This window comes from Dipodomys merriami, unplaced genomic scaffold (assembly GCF_024711535.1).
Source record: "Dipodomys merriami isolate MVZ:Mamm:240054 unplaced genomic scaffold, mDipMer1.0.p SCAF_5, whole genome shotgun sequence".
In the NCBI taxonomy this organism is placed as follows: domain Eukaryota; kingdom Metazoa; phylum Chordata; class Mammalia; order Rodentia; family Heteromyidae; genus Dipodomys; species Dipodomys merriami.
In genome coordinates, this window is record NW_027206068.1 from 26,656,394 (window position 1) to 26,673,528 (window position 17,135).

Here is a 17,135-nt window from a genome sequence, read left to right on the forward strand (position 1 = left end):
GGTTTATTGGAGATAAGAATCTCATGGACTTAACTGTCTGGGCTGGCTTTGAACTGCAAACCTCAGATCTCAGCCTCCTGAGTAACTAGGATTACAGGCATGAGCCACTGGCACCCGGCTAAGTAATTCATTCTTAAAAATACACATATGAACATGTGTTTATTAGTAAAAATACATTAATTATTAAGACCTTTGTCATTTCAAAAGTTAGTTCTGCTTCCTTCACTAGAAAACTATCTAGAAAACTATCACCGCTTTGCAATGCTGAGAAATTTCTCTCATTGAATTGTTATGATGGTTTGGTGTAGATCAAGGAAGTTAATTTTTATTCTTCATCGTGCTACATTAATACTTTAATGTTTGAATTTTGCTTAAACATCTGAGTATTCAAAGATACAGAAATTGAATTATGAAGGATTGAATTTGTTCTCTGGTAGTTTCTATATTATGAACAAACAGGAATGGAATATGACAGTTCACAATGTTAATTGTTCATTTCTGTCGCACAAATGAAAGTCTTTTACATGGTACAGACAATATCAAACACACTAATCAGAAATACTTTCTCAAAAATACAGTTTCACTCTTCGGTATTTCTAGTAAGCACACACTACTATATACTTTAAGCTAAGTGAAATCTGGATTAACTCCTGCACTTGCCCCCTCTCCCTTCCCTATGATATGAAGATAAAATACAATGATGTTAGGTGCTATACTTACTGTTTCCAGTTGCTGGGATGGTAAGTCTTTATTATGTACGTTCAGGATACTTTAACTTTTTCGAGATAGTCTTATCTGGTCCCATTTCACAGAATCTAAGACCTAAAGCTGTTAACTGACTAACTAGCCCAAGGCCTCCCAAAGCTTTTGAGCGCAAACCAAGCCTTGTAAGGCAGTATGTTTTCTACTCTTATCATGATATAAGCAGTGTTTCTCATTGTGCATAGTTTTAATTGCCTTGTCCTAGGTTCTATAAATTGCTAGAATTTCTGAAACAACTTGCCTCCTACCCATGTTGCACATAGGGTCTGGGGTGGTAGGTCAATAGGAATGTGCTTAACTAGTGTGCCTAAAACCCCTGGGTTCATTCCTCATAAAGAAATGAAAACAATACACACACACACACACACAAAGAGGCACGCACGCACACACGCTTGAGCAGGAGGGGAGCTGTACAAGTGTGGTTACAGTTAAATTCCTAGCAGCATACTATGTAACAAAATAACATGCCTAATATTAGAGGAAATTGTTGAATTAGTAAGAACTCATATCAGACTTGGGTGTTGAATGCTAAGGTTCTATGATTAACCTGTCTGCTTTCAGGTCTACTGGCATAATAATACAAAACTTAGTTGTATTGTTTTACTTTTGAATAGTAGTCACTTATCCTACTGTCTTTAGCCTTTCACTTGAGAAAGTGACTATAAAGTTCATTCTTGGAATACTTTTAGACTGTGCTGTTCCAATTTGTGTAACAACAGAAAATACTGTTTTTTTTCGGGGGGGGGGGGGAATCCGGTCGTGGGGCCTGAACTCTGGGCCTGGTGTTGCTGTACCTGAGCTAATCAGCTCAAGGCTAGCTCTCTACCACTTGAGCCACAGTGCCACTTCTGGTTTTTTTCTTTTTGCTTATGTGGTGCTGAGGAATCGAACCCAGGGCCTCAGGCATGCAAGGCAAGTGCTCTACCACTGAGCTACCTTCCTAGCCGTGTGTGTGTGTGTGTGTGTGTGTGTGTGTGTGTGTGTGTGTGTGTGTGTGTGTGTGTGTGTGTGTGTGTGTGTGTGTGTGTGTGTGTGTGTGTGTGTGTGTGTGTGTGTGTGTGTGTGTGTGTGTGTGTGTGTGTGTGTGTGTGTGTGTGTGTGTGTGTGTGTGTGTGTGTGTGTGTGGTGGGGCTTGAACTCTGGGCCTTTCTGGGCCTTTCTGGTTTCCTGGTGGTTAGTTGGAGAAAAGAGTTTCATGGAATTTCCAGTCCAGGCTAGCTTTGAACTGTAATCCTCAGATTTCAACCTCCTGAGTAGCTAGGATTACAGGTGTGAGCCACTGGCGCCCGGCTTGTTTTGATCATTTTTAATAATCTTCCTCTTCTAGTAATAGGTGCTGTTAGCAAAGATCCTTGATAGCGTTAAGTGTAAAAAATTAGTATCATTGCCTAGGTTTTTAATAATTTTAAATAATTTTCTTTTAGGAACATTCTAACTAGATTTTGCTAACAATGTAACATGTACAGTTGCAATTTCTAAATTAGAGATTTCTCTTCTATAAGATGTAAAGAGCTTTAATAAAACAGGTCAAGTGTTATCAATGAGTGAATTCATTGTCTTTTCCAGAAGTACGATGGTCACCTTCCAATAGAAGTAAAGGCTGTTCCTGAGGGCTCTGTCATTCCCAGAGGAAATGTTCTCTTCACAGTAGAAAACACAGACCCAGAGTGCTACTGGCTTACAAACTGGATTGAGGTGAATTTTTAAAATTCTTACTATTAATCCAAAATAATTGAGCTGAGTTCTATGTGCTAATAACTTTTCCAGGCCTTAATTTCCGGGTGGTGATAGCTTAGCCAAATTACTGAGAATTACTCCTATAACTCAGTCCTGTCTTATTTGTTTACATTCTAAATATGTATTATGTTAGAACAAAGTACATTTTTAGTAACTTAAGACATTTTATGTATATTCTGTTCCATTTAGGCAAAAAGAACTTTGTTCCAACTTTTAATAACTTTTATCTTCATTCTTTCTAATCAGTTTAGTCCTAGGCTCTACCACTTAATACAGTTCAGCTTCTCATCTAAATATAAACAAGATTCACTATTCATATTACTTTATTTTCTAAACCTGAAAGGGGAGTACATTATGGGCTTCTAGTTTATATTACAAAGCTTTTTATGTTTTCCATGTACTTACTGCCTAGACTATAATAATCGACTTCCAACAATTTAATATGGCTTTCATAGGTAAAAGAAGATACCCTTGCAAGTAACTATAGAAATAACACCTTAGTATCTAAGAGATATTTACTTGGTTGTTACCACTACTCCTTGGTTTATTGATTTAAATAATTATTAGTTATTATGCTATAAAGTACATTTCAGGTCCTTATTTTGTGATACTGGATTTGAACTCAGGACCTTGCACTTGGTAGGCAGGTGCTCTTACCATTGAGCCATTCCCTAAGCCCTTTCTTATTTCATTGTTTTTTGACTAGTCTCTCACACTTATGCCAAGGCCATCTTAGACCAAGATCCTGCTATTTACACTTCCTGAGTAGCTGGAGTGATAGATATAAGCAGCCTCACCTATTGTTTATTGGTTGAGTTGGGGGTCTTGAAAACTTTTAGCTCAGGCTGACCATGATCAGAAATCCTCTTTATCTCTACCTCCTGAGCAGCTAGGATTATAGATATGAGCCACTGATTCTAGTTTGAAGTTCATTCTAAAGACAGAAGTCAATATACTACATTGACAGGAAATTTAAAATGTTGTTAGACTTTTCATGATCTGTCAACTAATAATATGCCCAGAAAAAATATACATTTAACCAAAAAAGAATTTTTAATAGCCTGTATTATAAACTCTGGATTAATTGAACTTAAAAGAGAATGTATCTTAATTTTGTACTGGCAGATGTTTTAAAATAGGTAATATAAAAACACAAGAGTAGCCGGGCGCCGGTGGCTCACGCCTGTAATCCTAGCTACTCAGGAGGCTGAGATCTGCGGATCGCGGTTCAAAGCCAGCCCAGGCAGGAGAGACCGTGATACTCCTATCTCTAATAAACCACCAGAAAACCGGAAGTAACGCTGTACCTCAAGTGGTAGAGTGCTCGCCTTGAGCTGAAGAGCTGAGGGACAGCGCCCAGGCCCAGAGTTTAAGCCCCACGACCGACAAAACAAAACAGAAAAAAAACACAAGAGTGGAGATTGTTGCTTTCTTTCATTTTTACTTTAGCGATAAGCATCAAAGCCAGGGCCTTGCAATGCTAAACACATGCTCGTACCACCGAGGTACAGTATAAAAATAAACACTGTTGTAAGAAAAATTTTAGATGACAAACATGGCAAGATTATGGAAGGCTTCCATGCTAATCAGTTTCACTTTGCTCCCTGTACATAGTAGGTGACCATCAAAGATTTATAAGGAATAATTCAACCTAGATAAAATTTGCTTTAGAATTATAACTGGTCACAGTAGGAAAAACACAGTATGTAGAATACATTTTCCTAGAAGGTAAAGACTGGAAGTAGGAGAGTCCTGGCCACTGGCAGTGGGATCAAAGAAAACGTTCAAGAGTAGAATAGTTAGAGATTAGTTATAGAATATAAATTAAGAGTTGTATCAGATTTTTATTATATAACAAACTACCCCATAGTTACTAGCTAACCAAAACTGTTGCGTCCTATGATTCTGTGGTTAACAGAATTAGATTTATGCAGGTATATTCAGCTGTGGTAAGGCGAGGGCTAGACAGTCTACAGTGGTCTCACACCAAAGCCATGGTCAGCTCAGAGAGAGGGAACTGCAGGGTCTTGCTCTGTCAGGCTTTTTCACAGCGTGGCAGTTTTTTGTTTTGTTTTTTACTATTCGTTATTTAACTATTACATCTCCACATCAGCGTGGTGGTTCTAAGAGAATGAGAGAAGCTTCAAATCCTTGAAATTAAGGATTGGAAATCTCTTAGCCTGATTCCCACATTCAGGTCATAAGAATAGTCCAGAATCAAAGGCTGGGAAAATGGACTCCATCTCTCAAGGAGGAGATCTGCCAGGACTGTATTTAGTCTATCACACAAGAGTCTAATGTTATAGTATGAGTTGACCACATTGGCAAGCCTAAGGTTAAGTAATCTTTTGGCTGTTTTTACTTGATGTATTCAGTGATCACTTAAGTAGTCTTTAATTGTTGGGGGGGGTTTCCATAAATTTCAAAGGAGAAGTTAAGCATTTTGTTGTTGTTGTTGTTGTTGTTGTTGTTTGGTTTAGACATTTGTAGCAGTGTTTTCTAAAATAGATCTGAAGCTACATCTTATAACATGTTGTTAGGCTTATAATAGAAAATTATCCAGGAATGGAGATGTGAATTCCCAAATCAAAATAAGTAATATGGTTGCTGTGATTATAATTTTTTTGGAGTTCACTGACTGTCAAGAAAACAAGGGAGGGCTGGGATGTAGCTCAGTGCAAAGCACTTGCCTGCTAGTACAGTGTACTGAGTTCAGTCCCCAGAACCAAAAAGGAAAAGACAAAAAGCAAACAAGAAAGTAGAAATCCAGCAATTTTAACACTTCCTTATTGAGAATTGTGTCAGTCTACAAAAGAAGGCAAAAACTTAAAAATTGTACAGTGTTTGATGAGGCTTTCTTATTATAAACTTGGATAAAAGCTAAGGATATAAAGCACTAAGTCAATAGGATTCTTTTGTACTAAGCTAAAGTGTCTCAAGTGATACTTGTGACAAGTGACTTGACAAGTGACTTAATCACTTGTCATTAAATACAAGAAAAGTTAAATTCATGTGCACCTAGAGCTTCTTAGAGGAGTAAATAAGTAACTAGTATTATTAAAGCCAGGTACCATTGTCTCATGCCTATAGTTCTAACTACTTGAGAGAAGCTGAGACTGGAAAGAGTGCAGTTTGAGGCCAGCTCAGACAGAAAAGTACATGAGACTCAAAGAAGAGCTGGATATGGAGACACATGCCTGTTATCCAGCTAGCTATGTTAGGAAACGTAAAATAGGTAGATCACAGCCCAGGCAAGAAATGAAACCCTATCTCAAAAGAAGTGAGCACCATAAAGGACTAAAGGTGCAGTAAAAGTGGCCCGGCATTCAGACTCCAGTACTGATAAAACAAAAAAATGGGGAGAAGAGCTGGAAAAAAGAAAAAAGAAAAGCTAGTAGTAGTCAAGATCTAATCTCTAAACCAATGCTGGTTTATCATCTGTTTGATGCAGGTCCACATTAAATGCAAAATTAAGAATAAGCATTTTTAAAGCCTAACAGCAATTTATTAAGCTATTGGCCCTTAACAGATGGAATTTTTTTTAAATTAGTGTTTTAGCACATTCTTAAAAAATGATTGGTTTCTTTGGTGCTTTGGAAACTATACTGTTAAGGCTTAGTGTACTCACCTTCTTTGCTGTTGACTTGCTTTGAAATGCACACAGTAGGCATCCTACTGTTTAGTTGGAATGTAATAACTGATATTTCTAATAGTACTAAAATCCAGGATATCCTGGACCCTTTACCTCTTCAGGGTATCCTGAAGAGAAAACTCTTCTCCTAAAAGAACTCAGGATTTTATGTGTTAATGTTTGTGGTTAAATTTTGTTATTACAGACTATTCTTGTTCAGTCCTGGTATCCAATCACAGTTGCCACAAATTCTAGGGAGCAGAAGAAAATATTGGCGAGATATTTATTAGAAACTTCTGGGAACTTAGATGGTCTGGAATATAAATTACATGATTTTGGCTACAGAGGAGTCTCTTCCCAAGAGGTAAGGACCTGAAATGAATCTCATCTAATAAAATGTAGATTACCAGTTAACAGTAACACCACAAACTTTCAGGACATTTATTTGAATTGACATTGTTTTTTAAGTAGGCCACCTTTTGAACTTCCAAAGATCCAGTCCACAAATACATACAGAATACTTACTATGTGTCAGACTTTATTCAAGGTACATGGGATGCTTTCAGCACATGTCTCAAGTCCTTTATACATTAGTTGAAAAGATGGCCAGATGATATATGTATATCAGATATATAATGATGATAATATTAGATAAAATGTTACAGAGAAACATAAGCACTGGCAGGGTAAGAGAACAGAGGGAAATGGGAGTGGGACAAATCTGGAATTTTCTATTGTTAATTTTGGTTTATGGTAATTTTCTAGACTGCTGGCATTGGGGCATCTGCACATTTGGTTAACTTCAAAGGAACAGATACAGTAGCAGGAATTGCTCTAATTAAAAAATATTATGGAACAAAAGATCCCGTTCCAGGCTATTCTGTACCAGCAGCAGAACACAGGTAAAATTCTTATTTTTTTATACTACTGTTAAACATTGAACCTATTTTTTCCCCTATTTGGTATTTGTCACTGAGCAATCTTGCTTTACAGAACCAGGTACTGTAATGAACATTGGTAAATTTAGTATTTAATCTCTGTATAAAGATTAGTTTTTGGAAGATACAGAATTTTTAGTAAAACAATTTAGGATCTTTTTTTCGAGCACTGCCAAATTGATTTTAGGTGATTTTTTTTTCTTTTGCTGTGTTGCCATATACAGATAGCTTTTCTTTATTAAATGAAGTCCAAAAGACTTGAAGTACTGTTCACTTTTTCCCTTACCTTTTTTCATGACCTCATCTGTCTTTGCCCTGGGAAACTGTCGTCTAGACAAGCAAGTAAACTCTTTCAATGAAAGAAGAGTTCAGATTCTTCTACTTCCTTATTTCCTCTTATTAAACCATACCATGTCAAATGAAATTGAGCTTGCAGCAGCCCTGGTCCTAAAGTTAACTTTACTCAAAATGCATATCAAACCTTATTTCTGGTTCTTATGACAGAATTGTTTACTATAATCAGTCAGGAATATTAAGTTTTACTCCTGCTTGGAAATTGCAGGCCCTACAACTAACAGTGAGTCTAGAATAAAGCTAATCTTCGTTATTATTGCTATTTGATACATGTTGTTTGATCAGCTTTCTTCTGCAAGACACAGTAAAGATAAAAAGAACTGACCCTATCCTCAGGATAAAAACAGTACACTAGTAACAGTATGCTCTGTTGGTTAAGTATTTTTAAAGAGGTAACAGTAAGGTTCTATAGTGGTATATAGCAAGGAGAAGAAGGATCATATTCCCCAGGTAGGATCAAGAAAGCTTTATAGAGATAGTATGTGAAATAGTGACTTCTTAAAGTTAAACAAGGAAATGAAAGGCAGGCATTGGGTGATCATTGTCTGAGCAATGTTTTTGTGTTTTGCCATGTGTCACACATGTTGATAACAGTGTTGTGTTCAGGGACTAAGACTTTGTAGAGAAGACAGAGTAGATTGATGGCCGATTATAATTAATAAGATCCTTCAAGTTTATTTTGATATCGAAGTTTACTGAGTACACATCATACTAACTTGTTCTTACCTAGGCATTTTCAAGTAGGAGCAGGTTCTGATGTTTTTGTGAAAAATTATCAGACACAGATTTTAGAATATTTTGATTGTAGGAAAAGCCAGGCTAATGGCATGGTTCAAGGGATTAGAGTACCTGCCTTGAGTTCAAATCCTAGTACAGCTAAAGAAAAAACAAGCTTAGAAACTTAAAATAGTATTAAGGTGCTAAGGCCCAGAACCAAGTAGCTAAATGAATGGAAAGAAGTAGATAAGCGCAAAAAGTAGTTTAGTGGCTAAAACTGCTAAAACTTGATGATTTGAATTAGGATTCAGTGGAGAAGATTCAGTAACATTTATGAACATTGCTGTATTGGTATGGCTTATTCAGAAACTTTTACATGAGGCTTAGATTTAGAATAACTTAATGTGGGGCATATATGTCTGTATATCTTTTAAGAATATGTGGCAGTCACATGTTAGACTTAATTCTCTGATTGTTTCAGAGCAGTATCTTTAGGACTTTCATGTGATAATGAGAAAAACATTGATGTTCCCTTGCCCACATATAAATCTATTTTTATGATTCCTTATGATATTCACTATATTTTACTTTTTATTCACTATATTTTACTTTTTAATGTGTAAGAATGTTTCGGCGGAAACACTTTTTAAACGATGTAGTACATAATAAAAGAGCATTGAAATTGGAAAACTAAGTGACAGCTGACATTGGTTGACCTTGGGCAAGTCATTTATCTCTCTCTTTAGTTCTTTTATCCAACCAAACAAAAAGAGGAGCTAAAATTTTAAAACAGTAAGCCATTAAAGATAAATGTTGACATCTGAAATAATTTTACAATAAGAGATCTCAGTAAATTTAGAAATAATTCATTGATGTAGAAATAATCAGTTGTATAACTTTTTCTTCAAACTCTAGAAAGGTATTGAATGGTATTTAATTTGATGTTTGAAATTAGGTAAGTATGGTTTATACTCACAACTTCACTCAACAAATACAGAAACACTGTTCTATATGGACTTGTCATTGGGTGCCATAAGACCTGTCTTTGGGATGATGAGATGAAGGTATTCAAGCTCCTACCTAACAAAGTAGATCAAGAGCCCAGAAGAAACGTACAAATAGTGGGATATAGAGCCCAGAAGAAACATAGAAATAGTGGGATATAGAGCCCAGAAGAAAACATACAAGTAGTGGGATCTATCACACTGGGTATTTTGTACACTTAGTGTTTTACACAGCAAGCAGTTAAAGAGAGAAAGTGCCAGGTCAGAATCAGGTTAGATGGAAGAAGGAGAAAGCTGCATCTTGGGCAGACTGAAGATCACAGAAAGAAATAAATTCCAAAAAGCTGATAGGCTCAAGATGTATCTTGAAGGTCAAGGACGGTCAGTAAAGTAAGATGAGAACTCAAATTGGAGATTGTTTGCTAGACATGATACACAGGAAAATAGAGCTAGATGACCAGTGATAGTAAATAGTAACAACATACACAGTGAACTCCTATAACTCTAGGAGTTCATTCTTTATAGTTTTGTTTTTTTTTTTTTTTTTTAATCGGTCGTGGGGCTTGAACTCTGGGCCTGGGCGTTGTCCCTCAGCTCTTCAACTCAAGGCGAGCGCTCTACCACTTGAGCTACAGCGCCACTTCCTAGGAGTTCATTCTTACACTGGAAGCTTTCTAGTATTGTTGATCATTGAGCTGGTTCCACCCTTTACAAAGAGGACAGTTGCTATTATGAACATAAGACAGGGTTTTCCCTTCATCCCTATCCTACTTTTCCTGTTGGCCTGCAGATGCTTATTTGAAGTGCAGAAGTGACATCACAACTACCAACAGCTTCTAGTTTATAAGAAGAGCATCCACTATGAAACAAGCCCTATCTTATTTTTAGACAGTTTCTCAGTAGCCAAGTCTTGATAATGTTGAAGTATGCCTACTCAGCTACTCCCTGTGTACTACTGACAGATAAGAAATGGTGTTTACTCAAGTCCTTTAGAAAAAGAATTGTATAAAATAGTGATTGCAACCTGGGCACTGACAGGTAGCTCGCCCCTATAATCCTAGCTACTAAGGAGGCTGAGATTTTAGGATCACAGTTTGGATTTGAGGATCACAGTTTGAAGCTAGCCCAAGCGACAAAGTCCATGAGATGCTTATCTCCAAATAATCAACAGAAAACTGGAAGTGGAGCTGTGGGGCTCCAAGTGGTAGACCACTAGCCTTGGGTAAAAAAAGCCCAGGGACAGCGCCTAGACTCTTGAGCAAGCCCCATGACTGACCGAAAATAGGCAATTTCAGACCTAAATTTTAGTGGTGTTCTGCTAGTCCCAATTAGGGCTGAATATTTATTTTAGCTAATGGTTACAGAAGTCTTAAGTCTGTGGTCACTTAGCCCCATTGCAGTCAGTGGAGGGGCAGTCCTCAGTGGCAGAGCAAAGCTGCTCATCTTCTGGCTGCTGGGAAGCAGGGTCTCACCCCAGTGACCTTCCTTCCACTAACCCACAGCACTACCAGTCTTCACATGGGTGCATTTAAGGGGCATTCTATTACAAGTTTTACTGAACACAGGTTTGAGGTAAATTAATACATACTTGGACTTTGCAATGAATGGGCTACTTATTTTTCATTATTTTACTGGGGAAAATAGGGTGGAAGCCAAGATTAGAAAGTTAGCAGGGAAATAAAAATTGATTTATATACGGAAATAGGGTTTAGTCATCAATGTGAAAATTACTATTTAAGAATGTCTTATATATTAATTAACCAATTATACATTAGATATTCTATTTAAAAGGAAAAGCATTACTGAGGACATTTCTGCCTATTAGAAACTCTTATATTTTCCTGTTTTAAGTATGTTTTTTCCCCAAAGTAATTAAGATCTGCATTCCATGAGTAAATTAAGTGATGAGTGCCTCTATTACTGGCCATCTGAAGTTGTAACAAAGTTAAAGTAAAAAAGATAAAGCTTGGCTAGGCGCCAGTGGCTCACACCTGTAATCCTAGCTACTAAGGAGTCTGAGATCTGAGGATCATGGCTCAAAGCCATCCCAGGCAGGAAAGTCCGAGAGACTCTTATCTCCAATAAACCAACAGAAAACCAGAAGTGGCGCTTAAGCTCAAGTGGTAGAGAGCTAGCCTTGAGCTGAAGAGCTGAAAGACAGCACCCAGGCCCAGAGTTCAAGCTCCATGACCAACCAAAAAAAAAAAAACAAACAAAAATAAATAAAGCTTGTATTTCTATTGTTGGTATATGGCTTCAGAAGCCAAGAGCTTGCCAAGTAGCAAAGTAAGGGGATTATGAGTTTATCCTATCTAATTTCCTTGAGAGAAGTAGGGAGGCATTTATCAAGTGTTTAAGCTTACTGCTTTTAAATAAGATTTGGGAATAATGAACAAAGCACAGACATACACACAAAAGCTCATAATTAGTTGAAAGTAAATAACTACTGAAGCAGAATATTGTTAGTTGTGGTTTAAAAACAAATTGGCCAAAGGATGGTATAACACAAATAGTCCTTTTGCCTTCTGATGTACATGTATTAAACTAAGCCCCTTACCTATTGGTGATGTAGTATAGCAAACATAATAGTTAATGGTGCTTCAGAAGTATATATCTTGCCTATATAAATTTGTGTTTTTATTTTGTTTTCTAGTACCATAACAGCTTGGGGGAAAGATCATGAAAAAGATGCTTTTGAACATATAGTGACACAGTTTTCATCAGTGCCTGTATCTGTGGTCAGCGATAGCTATGACATTTATAATGCGTGTGAGAAAATATGGGGTGAAGATCTAAGACATTTGATAGTATCAAGAAGTACAGAAGCACCACTAATTATCAGACCTGATTCTGGAAATCCTCTTGACACTGTATTAAAGGTAAATTTTAACATCTTTCTTGATTATGAAATTGCTGATAGACCAGCTATATCAACACTACTTGTCATTTAAAAGCTTTCTGGACCAGTGTCCTTATATTTAAAGTTGCAAATCAGAGAGAATAATAGATTTGCCCAAGGTCATACATTAATAGCAGAGAAAGAATACCAAGAGTTAATGGAATGTTTATAAACTATCAAGTAGACAATTAGGCGCTGCTGAATAGAGTCTTTATTATGTGCCTTCCAAATTATAGCATTGCCATTTTAATCAATCTCTGATCTGATCACCAAATTGTGGTTTCTTTTATAACAAGTCATTGTAAAATGCTTAAAGTTAGTACAGAAGAAATACATTGGAATAAAGATAATTCAAAAATATGTTTCAGGGCTTGGAAGGTAGCTCAGTGGTAGAACACTTGCCTTGCATGCATGAGGCCCTGGGTTCAATTCCTCAGCACCACATAAGCAAAAAGAAAAAAGCCAGAAGTGGTGCTGTGGCTCAAGTGGTAGAGCACTAGCCCTGAGCTGAAGTGCTGAGGGACAGCGCCCAGGCCCAGAGTTGAGGCCCTACAACCGGACCCCCCCCCAAAATAAATATTGTTTCAAGCTGGGTGCCAGTGGCTGATGCCTATAATGCTAGATACTCAAGAGTTTTGAGATCTGAGGATCACATTTCAAAGCCAGTCCAAGCAGAGAATTCCATGAGACTCTTATCTCCAATTAACCACCAATAAACTAGAAGAAGAGCTCAAGGGGTAACAGCACCAGCCTTGAGCAAAAAAGCTAAGGGACAGCACCCAGGCCGTGAGTTCAAGCCCCACCACCATTGCACACACGCGCGCGCGCACACATGCATGCATGTAGACACACGCACACAAAATTTCTCAAGTCATTCTGAAAAAGACACCATTGATTGTTAATGTAGTAATGTATTTTTTAGTATTTAGGATTCAATTTGCCTTTAAATTTTTTCTAATGCTAATGTTAGATGCTTTAAAAAAATCATATAATAAACACTGTATGTTTTAACAAAGAAAAATGTTTAGAGACTAGGTTAAAGTAACTTGTTACTTGTCGCACAATATATAAAATATGGAGCCCGAGTATACTGTGTAGGTCTTTTGACTGCAGCTTCTCTACCAATGATTTTCTCAGCTAATGAGCAGATGATAAGTTACTCTTGGGATGGGTTGGGGGTGGACATAGACACAAGGAAGTCTTTTTAAGTGCTATTAAATGGTACACCACTCTGAACATCTTAGCCTGAAATATTTGTTTAGCAAACTTAACAGTTCTCATGTTTTTATCATTGCATAATAAAAAATGAGCAGTTAGTTGTAAGAACAACCTGAGTTATCTCCATGCAGTTTTCATATCACTAGGTTCTTTACACAGACAGTTCATTGAGAAGGAAGTGATAGACCCAGGGAAGAAAATGTGTATAGATTTTTGTATCTGAGTTTTCCTGAAAACTTTTAAGTCTATGTTTCAGTATTTTAGCTGCTACAGAACTTTTAGTAAATGACTGGGAAGTATGTTTTACATGTTTATGCAGCGTAACTTAATAGAAGAACCTTAGAGAAACTATATAGATGATTCATTTCCAGCTTAGTCTATCAGTTTCTCTGATAAAAATATAAATCCATTTGTGACTCAAATGCATTTATATTTATGTCAGACAAAAACAAAACTGTTGAGCACAAGTATAACTCAAATGAGATATACACTCAAAAGTTTGTTTTAATCTAATACAATGAAATTTCCCCTTGAACCTGTGATTTGAAAGATGTAAAGGAAGAAACCTGTTTTGAGCCATGTTCTTATGTGAAACTTCAGTAGGAAATAGCATACTTGTTTCTAATATGATTTAAAAGGATTGGGTCTAAGTTTTATAAAGCATTAATTTTTTGGCTTTTGTATTTTTTTCCAGTGTCAGTTATTTGCGTCTCATGGTTTTGTTTCATACAGGTTTTAGATATTTTAGGTAAGAAGTTCCCTGTCATTGAGAACTCTAAGGGCTACAAGTTGTTGCCACCTTATCTTAGAGTTATTCAAGGGGATGGAGTTGATATTAATACCTTACAAGAGGTAAGTTTTATATTGAAAGTTCTAATAAGAAAATTCTTACAGCTAAGCTAATTTTAAATCATTTGAAAACAGTTGTGAATTTGAGTTATGTCTTTCCTATGCATTTAAAATTTAGAAATAATAGCTTAAAATACAAAAGCACCAAAACACATTTGTCCAGGCCTCATTTGCTACCCTAAATTGTAAGGACGTACCACTAAGAAACAAAAAGTCACAGTCTTTGAGTTTTAATTATGTAGATAGAGCTTCATATATTCTTAACAATATAAAATTTGATATTGAGTACTTTTTCAGAAAGTATAAAATGGTTTTCGTATCTCTTCAAAATTAAGTATTGACTGTCACTATTGTTAGATCCAGCTAAATAATGTACTATATTATGTTAAAAACTTGCCTGTTTGTGTTTCTGAAATTAAGTTTTTAGGAACTTATTAGTGTTTGTTTTTTTATCTGTCATGGGGTTTGAACTCAGGGCCTGTGGGCTGTCCCTCAGCTCTTCAGCTCAAGGCTAGCACTCTACTACTTGAGCCACATCGCCACTTCTGTCTTTTTCTGTTTATATGGTGCTGAGGAATCAAACCCAGGGCCTCATGCATGGGAGGCAAACACTCTTACCACTGAGCTACCTTCCCAGCCCCATGGAACTTATATTAATTATTACCTTAAATACTTCATTAGAAATTGAGCATACAACTAATATCATAATATCATCTGTCATAAACCTCTTGTCATTTTGATGTGTGCCACTCTTAAAATTTGGGATTTGTTAAATAAGAGGCAGATTATAGGTAAACAAATCCCACTTAGAGGAAAGAAATACGAATGGCATTGATAAGAAACAATTTTTCAATGCAGTTTTTAGATCTTCTACCCCTTGAAAAAACTATTTTAACTACCCAAACTGCGTTAGACAGTTCTCTTTGGCTTGTAAATAATCATACACTCTAAAATGATCCACTTGTAATTTTAAAACCATATTTTTACTGTGAGCCACTTTAAAATGACCCTAATATAACTGCTTATGTGAAAGGAATATTATTGTATTCTTGTTGTTTCTACTACCACTGACTTCCATGTCCATTACCCATGCCACATTTGTCAGTGATGGAGTCATCTCTGAAGGCTTGTAATTTGTGGCAAATGTTTTGGTCCCATTTCTGTTGCTGCTGGCATCTGGGCAGTAATATATGAAGGTGGATAAAAGACATCTATTTAAGTAAACTTGATATTTATAGCCATCTTTCACACTCCTTCTCATTTCCTTCTCTCTCCCAACCTAACCACAATGATGACAAGACAAATTCAGAACTGTGAAAGAAATCCCCTCAGGGGATTGGTTTCCCTCAGGTTGGATGGGTCTTTAAAAAGAAAATGTAGAATGTAACTGAATAAGCCTTATTATTGACTGTTGGCAAAACTTCTCCAGGGTACACTTTATTTGTTAATATTGTTCCTTGAAAATAACCTTCATCTGCTTCCAAATTATTTAGGTTTTGTCTGTTTTTAATCTTCTAGATTGTAGAAGGCATGAAACAAAAGAAGTGGAGTATTGAAAATGTTTCTTTTGGTTCTGGTGGAGCTTTGCTACAGAAGTTGACAAGAGATCTTTTGAATTGTTCCTTTAAGTGTAGCTATGTCGTAACTAATGGCCTTGGGGTATGTCCTTCAGCTTTTACTCCCATGTTAGCATCTTCTTTTAGTTATTGAGTGCAATAGTCCAGGGACAGCATGGTCCACTTTTAGATACTACTGACCTCAACTTAGAAAAAGAAAAGAAGAAATAAGGTAATAACATGAAGGAGGAAGAAACTTGAATAAAGGAGAACCAGTGAAGTAAAACATTATTTGAGAGATCATGTATGTCAGTCATTTCCCATACCTTTGGATCAAAAAGTTGGCCACGCCATGTGCCGGTGGCTCACGCCTATAATCCTAGCTACTAAGGAGGCTGAGATCTGAGGATCATGGTTCAAAGCCAGCCGAGGCAGGGAAGTCTGTAGTCTATGAGACTCTTAGCTCCAATAAACCATCAGAAAACTGGAAGTGGCACAGTGGCTCAAATGGTAGAGTGCTAGCATCCAGGCCCAGAGTTAAAGCCCCACAACAACCAAAAAAAAAGTTGGCCACATTTGAATAAGAATGTAAGCTAACCTGCCCATCATATATCAGAGATAATAAAGATGATATAGATAGGTACAGAACTTTAGTGTAATTATGAGACTGTTTGGGGAGATAAAAAAAGGAGAAGGAAGAGATGTTGGAGGTGAATAATACCAAATATATTGTATGAAGATGCATAAGAAATCTCACTGAAGCCAGGAAACGGCCTGGGAAACCATAGCCAGAAGTTCAGACAGACACTATTATTGAGTAGCCTGATTAAAAGAACACAGGCATTATTTGCTTTAAGCCTCACCATCCCTCAATATATTAACTCCAACATTTTGCATAAAACATAAAAGGGAAGTAAAAGCAAAAAAATAAAGTATGTAAGCAGTGTCAACAACCCTTTGAATATGAAGTTCCAGTTGTGACACCAGAATCAGATTCAGGTACCAAGTACAGTCTCCCAAGTCTTTAACTATCTTGAGGGAAGGGAAGTTAAGTGGAGCAGTGGATGGGGGAGCTAAGACTCTCAGGTAAACCTACATTGGTTCTGTGTTTGTATGTGTATGTGCATGTGCCTGAACTCAGGGCCTGGGCACTGTCTCTGAGCTTTTTTGTTCAAGGTTAGTGCTCTACCACTTAAACTACAGCTCCACTTCCTGCTTTTTGGTAGTTATCGGAGATAAGAGTCTAATGGACTTTTCCTGCCTAGGCTGGCTTCAAATTGCAATCCTCAGCTCTAGCCTCCTCCTAAGTAGCTAGGATTATAGGCATCTGTTACCAGAGCCCAGCCTTAGGTGGTTCTTTATGGACTCTCTCACCTAACTTTGGAAAGTTTTTGGGGTTTTCTCATTTGTTGCTTCTCACTATGATTGCTGGTAGCATCTGTTATGTTTTGCTACCTTTCTGATTCTGAA

General features: G+C 36.9%; 1 protein-coding gene and 1 long non-coding RNA gene across 4 annotated transcripts in view; one reads left to right on the forward strand and one right to left on the reverse strand.

The window, feature by feature from the left end:
* LOC138809580 (uncharacterized) overlaps nucleotides 1-17,135 on the reverse strand; it is a 179,597-nt gene that overhangs the window by 72,561 nt on the left and 89,901 nt on the right. The window lies entirely within an intron of this gene.
* Nucleotides 1-17,135, forward strand: part of Nampt (nicotinamide phosphoribosyltransferase) — a 33,216-nt gene that overhangs the window by 12,213 nt on the left and 3,868 nt on the right. For all 3 annotated transcript variants that reach the window (XM_069996248.1, XM_069996250.1, XM_069996249.1), the window contains 6 exons: nucleotides 2,329-2,457; nucleotides 6,336-6,494; nucleotides 6,896-7,032; nucleotides 11,797-12,022; nucleotides 13,993-14,112; nucleotides 15,628-15,768. In XM_069996248.1, coding sequence (XP_069852349.1) covers nucleotides 2,329-2,457; nucleotides 6,336-6,494; nucleotides 6,896-7,032; nucleotides 11,797-12,022; nucleotides 13,993-14,112; nucleotides 15,628-15,768 — 912 coding nt within the window. The remainder of the gene's footprint in view (nucleotides 1-2,328; nucleotides 2,458-6,335; nucleotides 6,495-6,895; nucleotides 7,033-11,796; nucleotides 12,023-13,992; nucleotides 14,113-15,627; nucleotides 15,769-17,135) is intronic.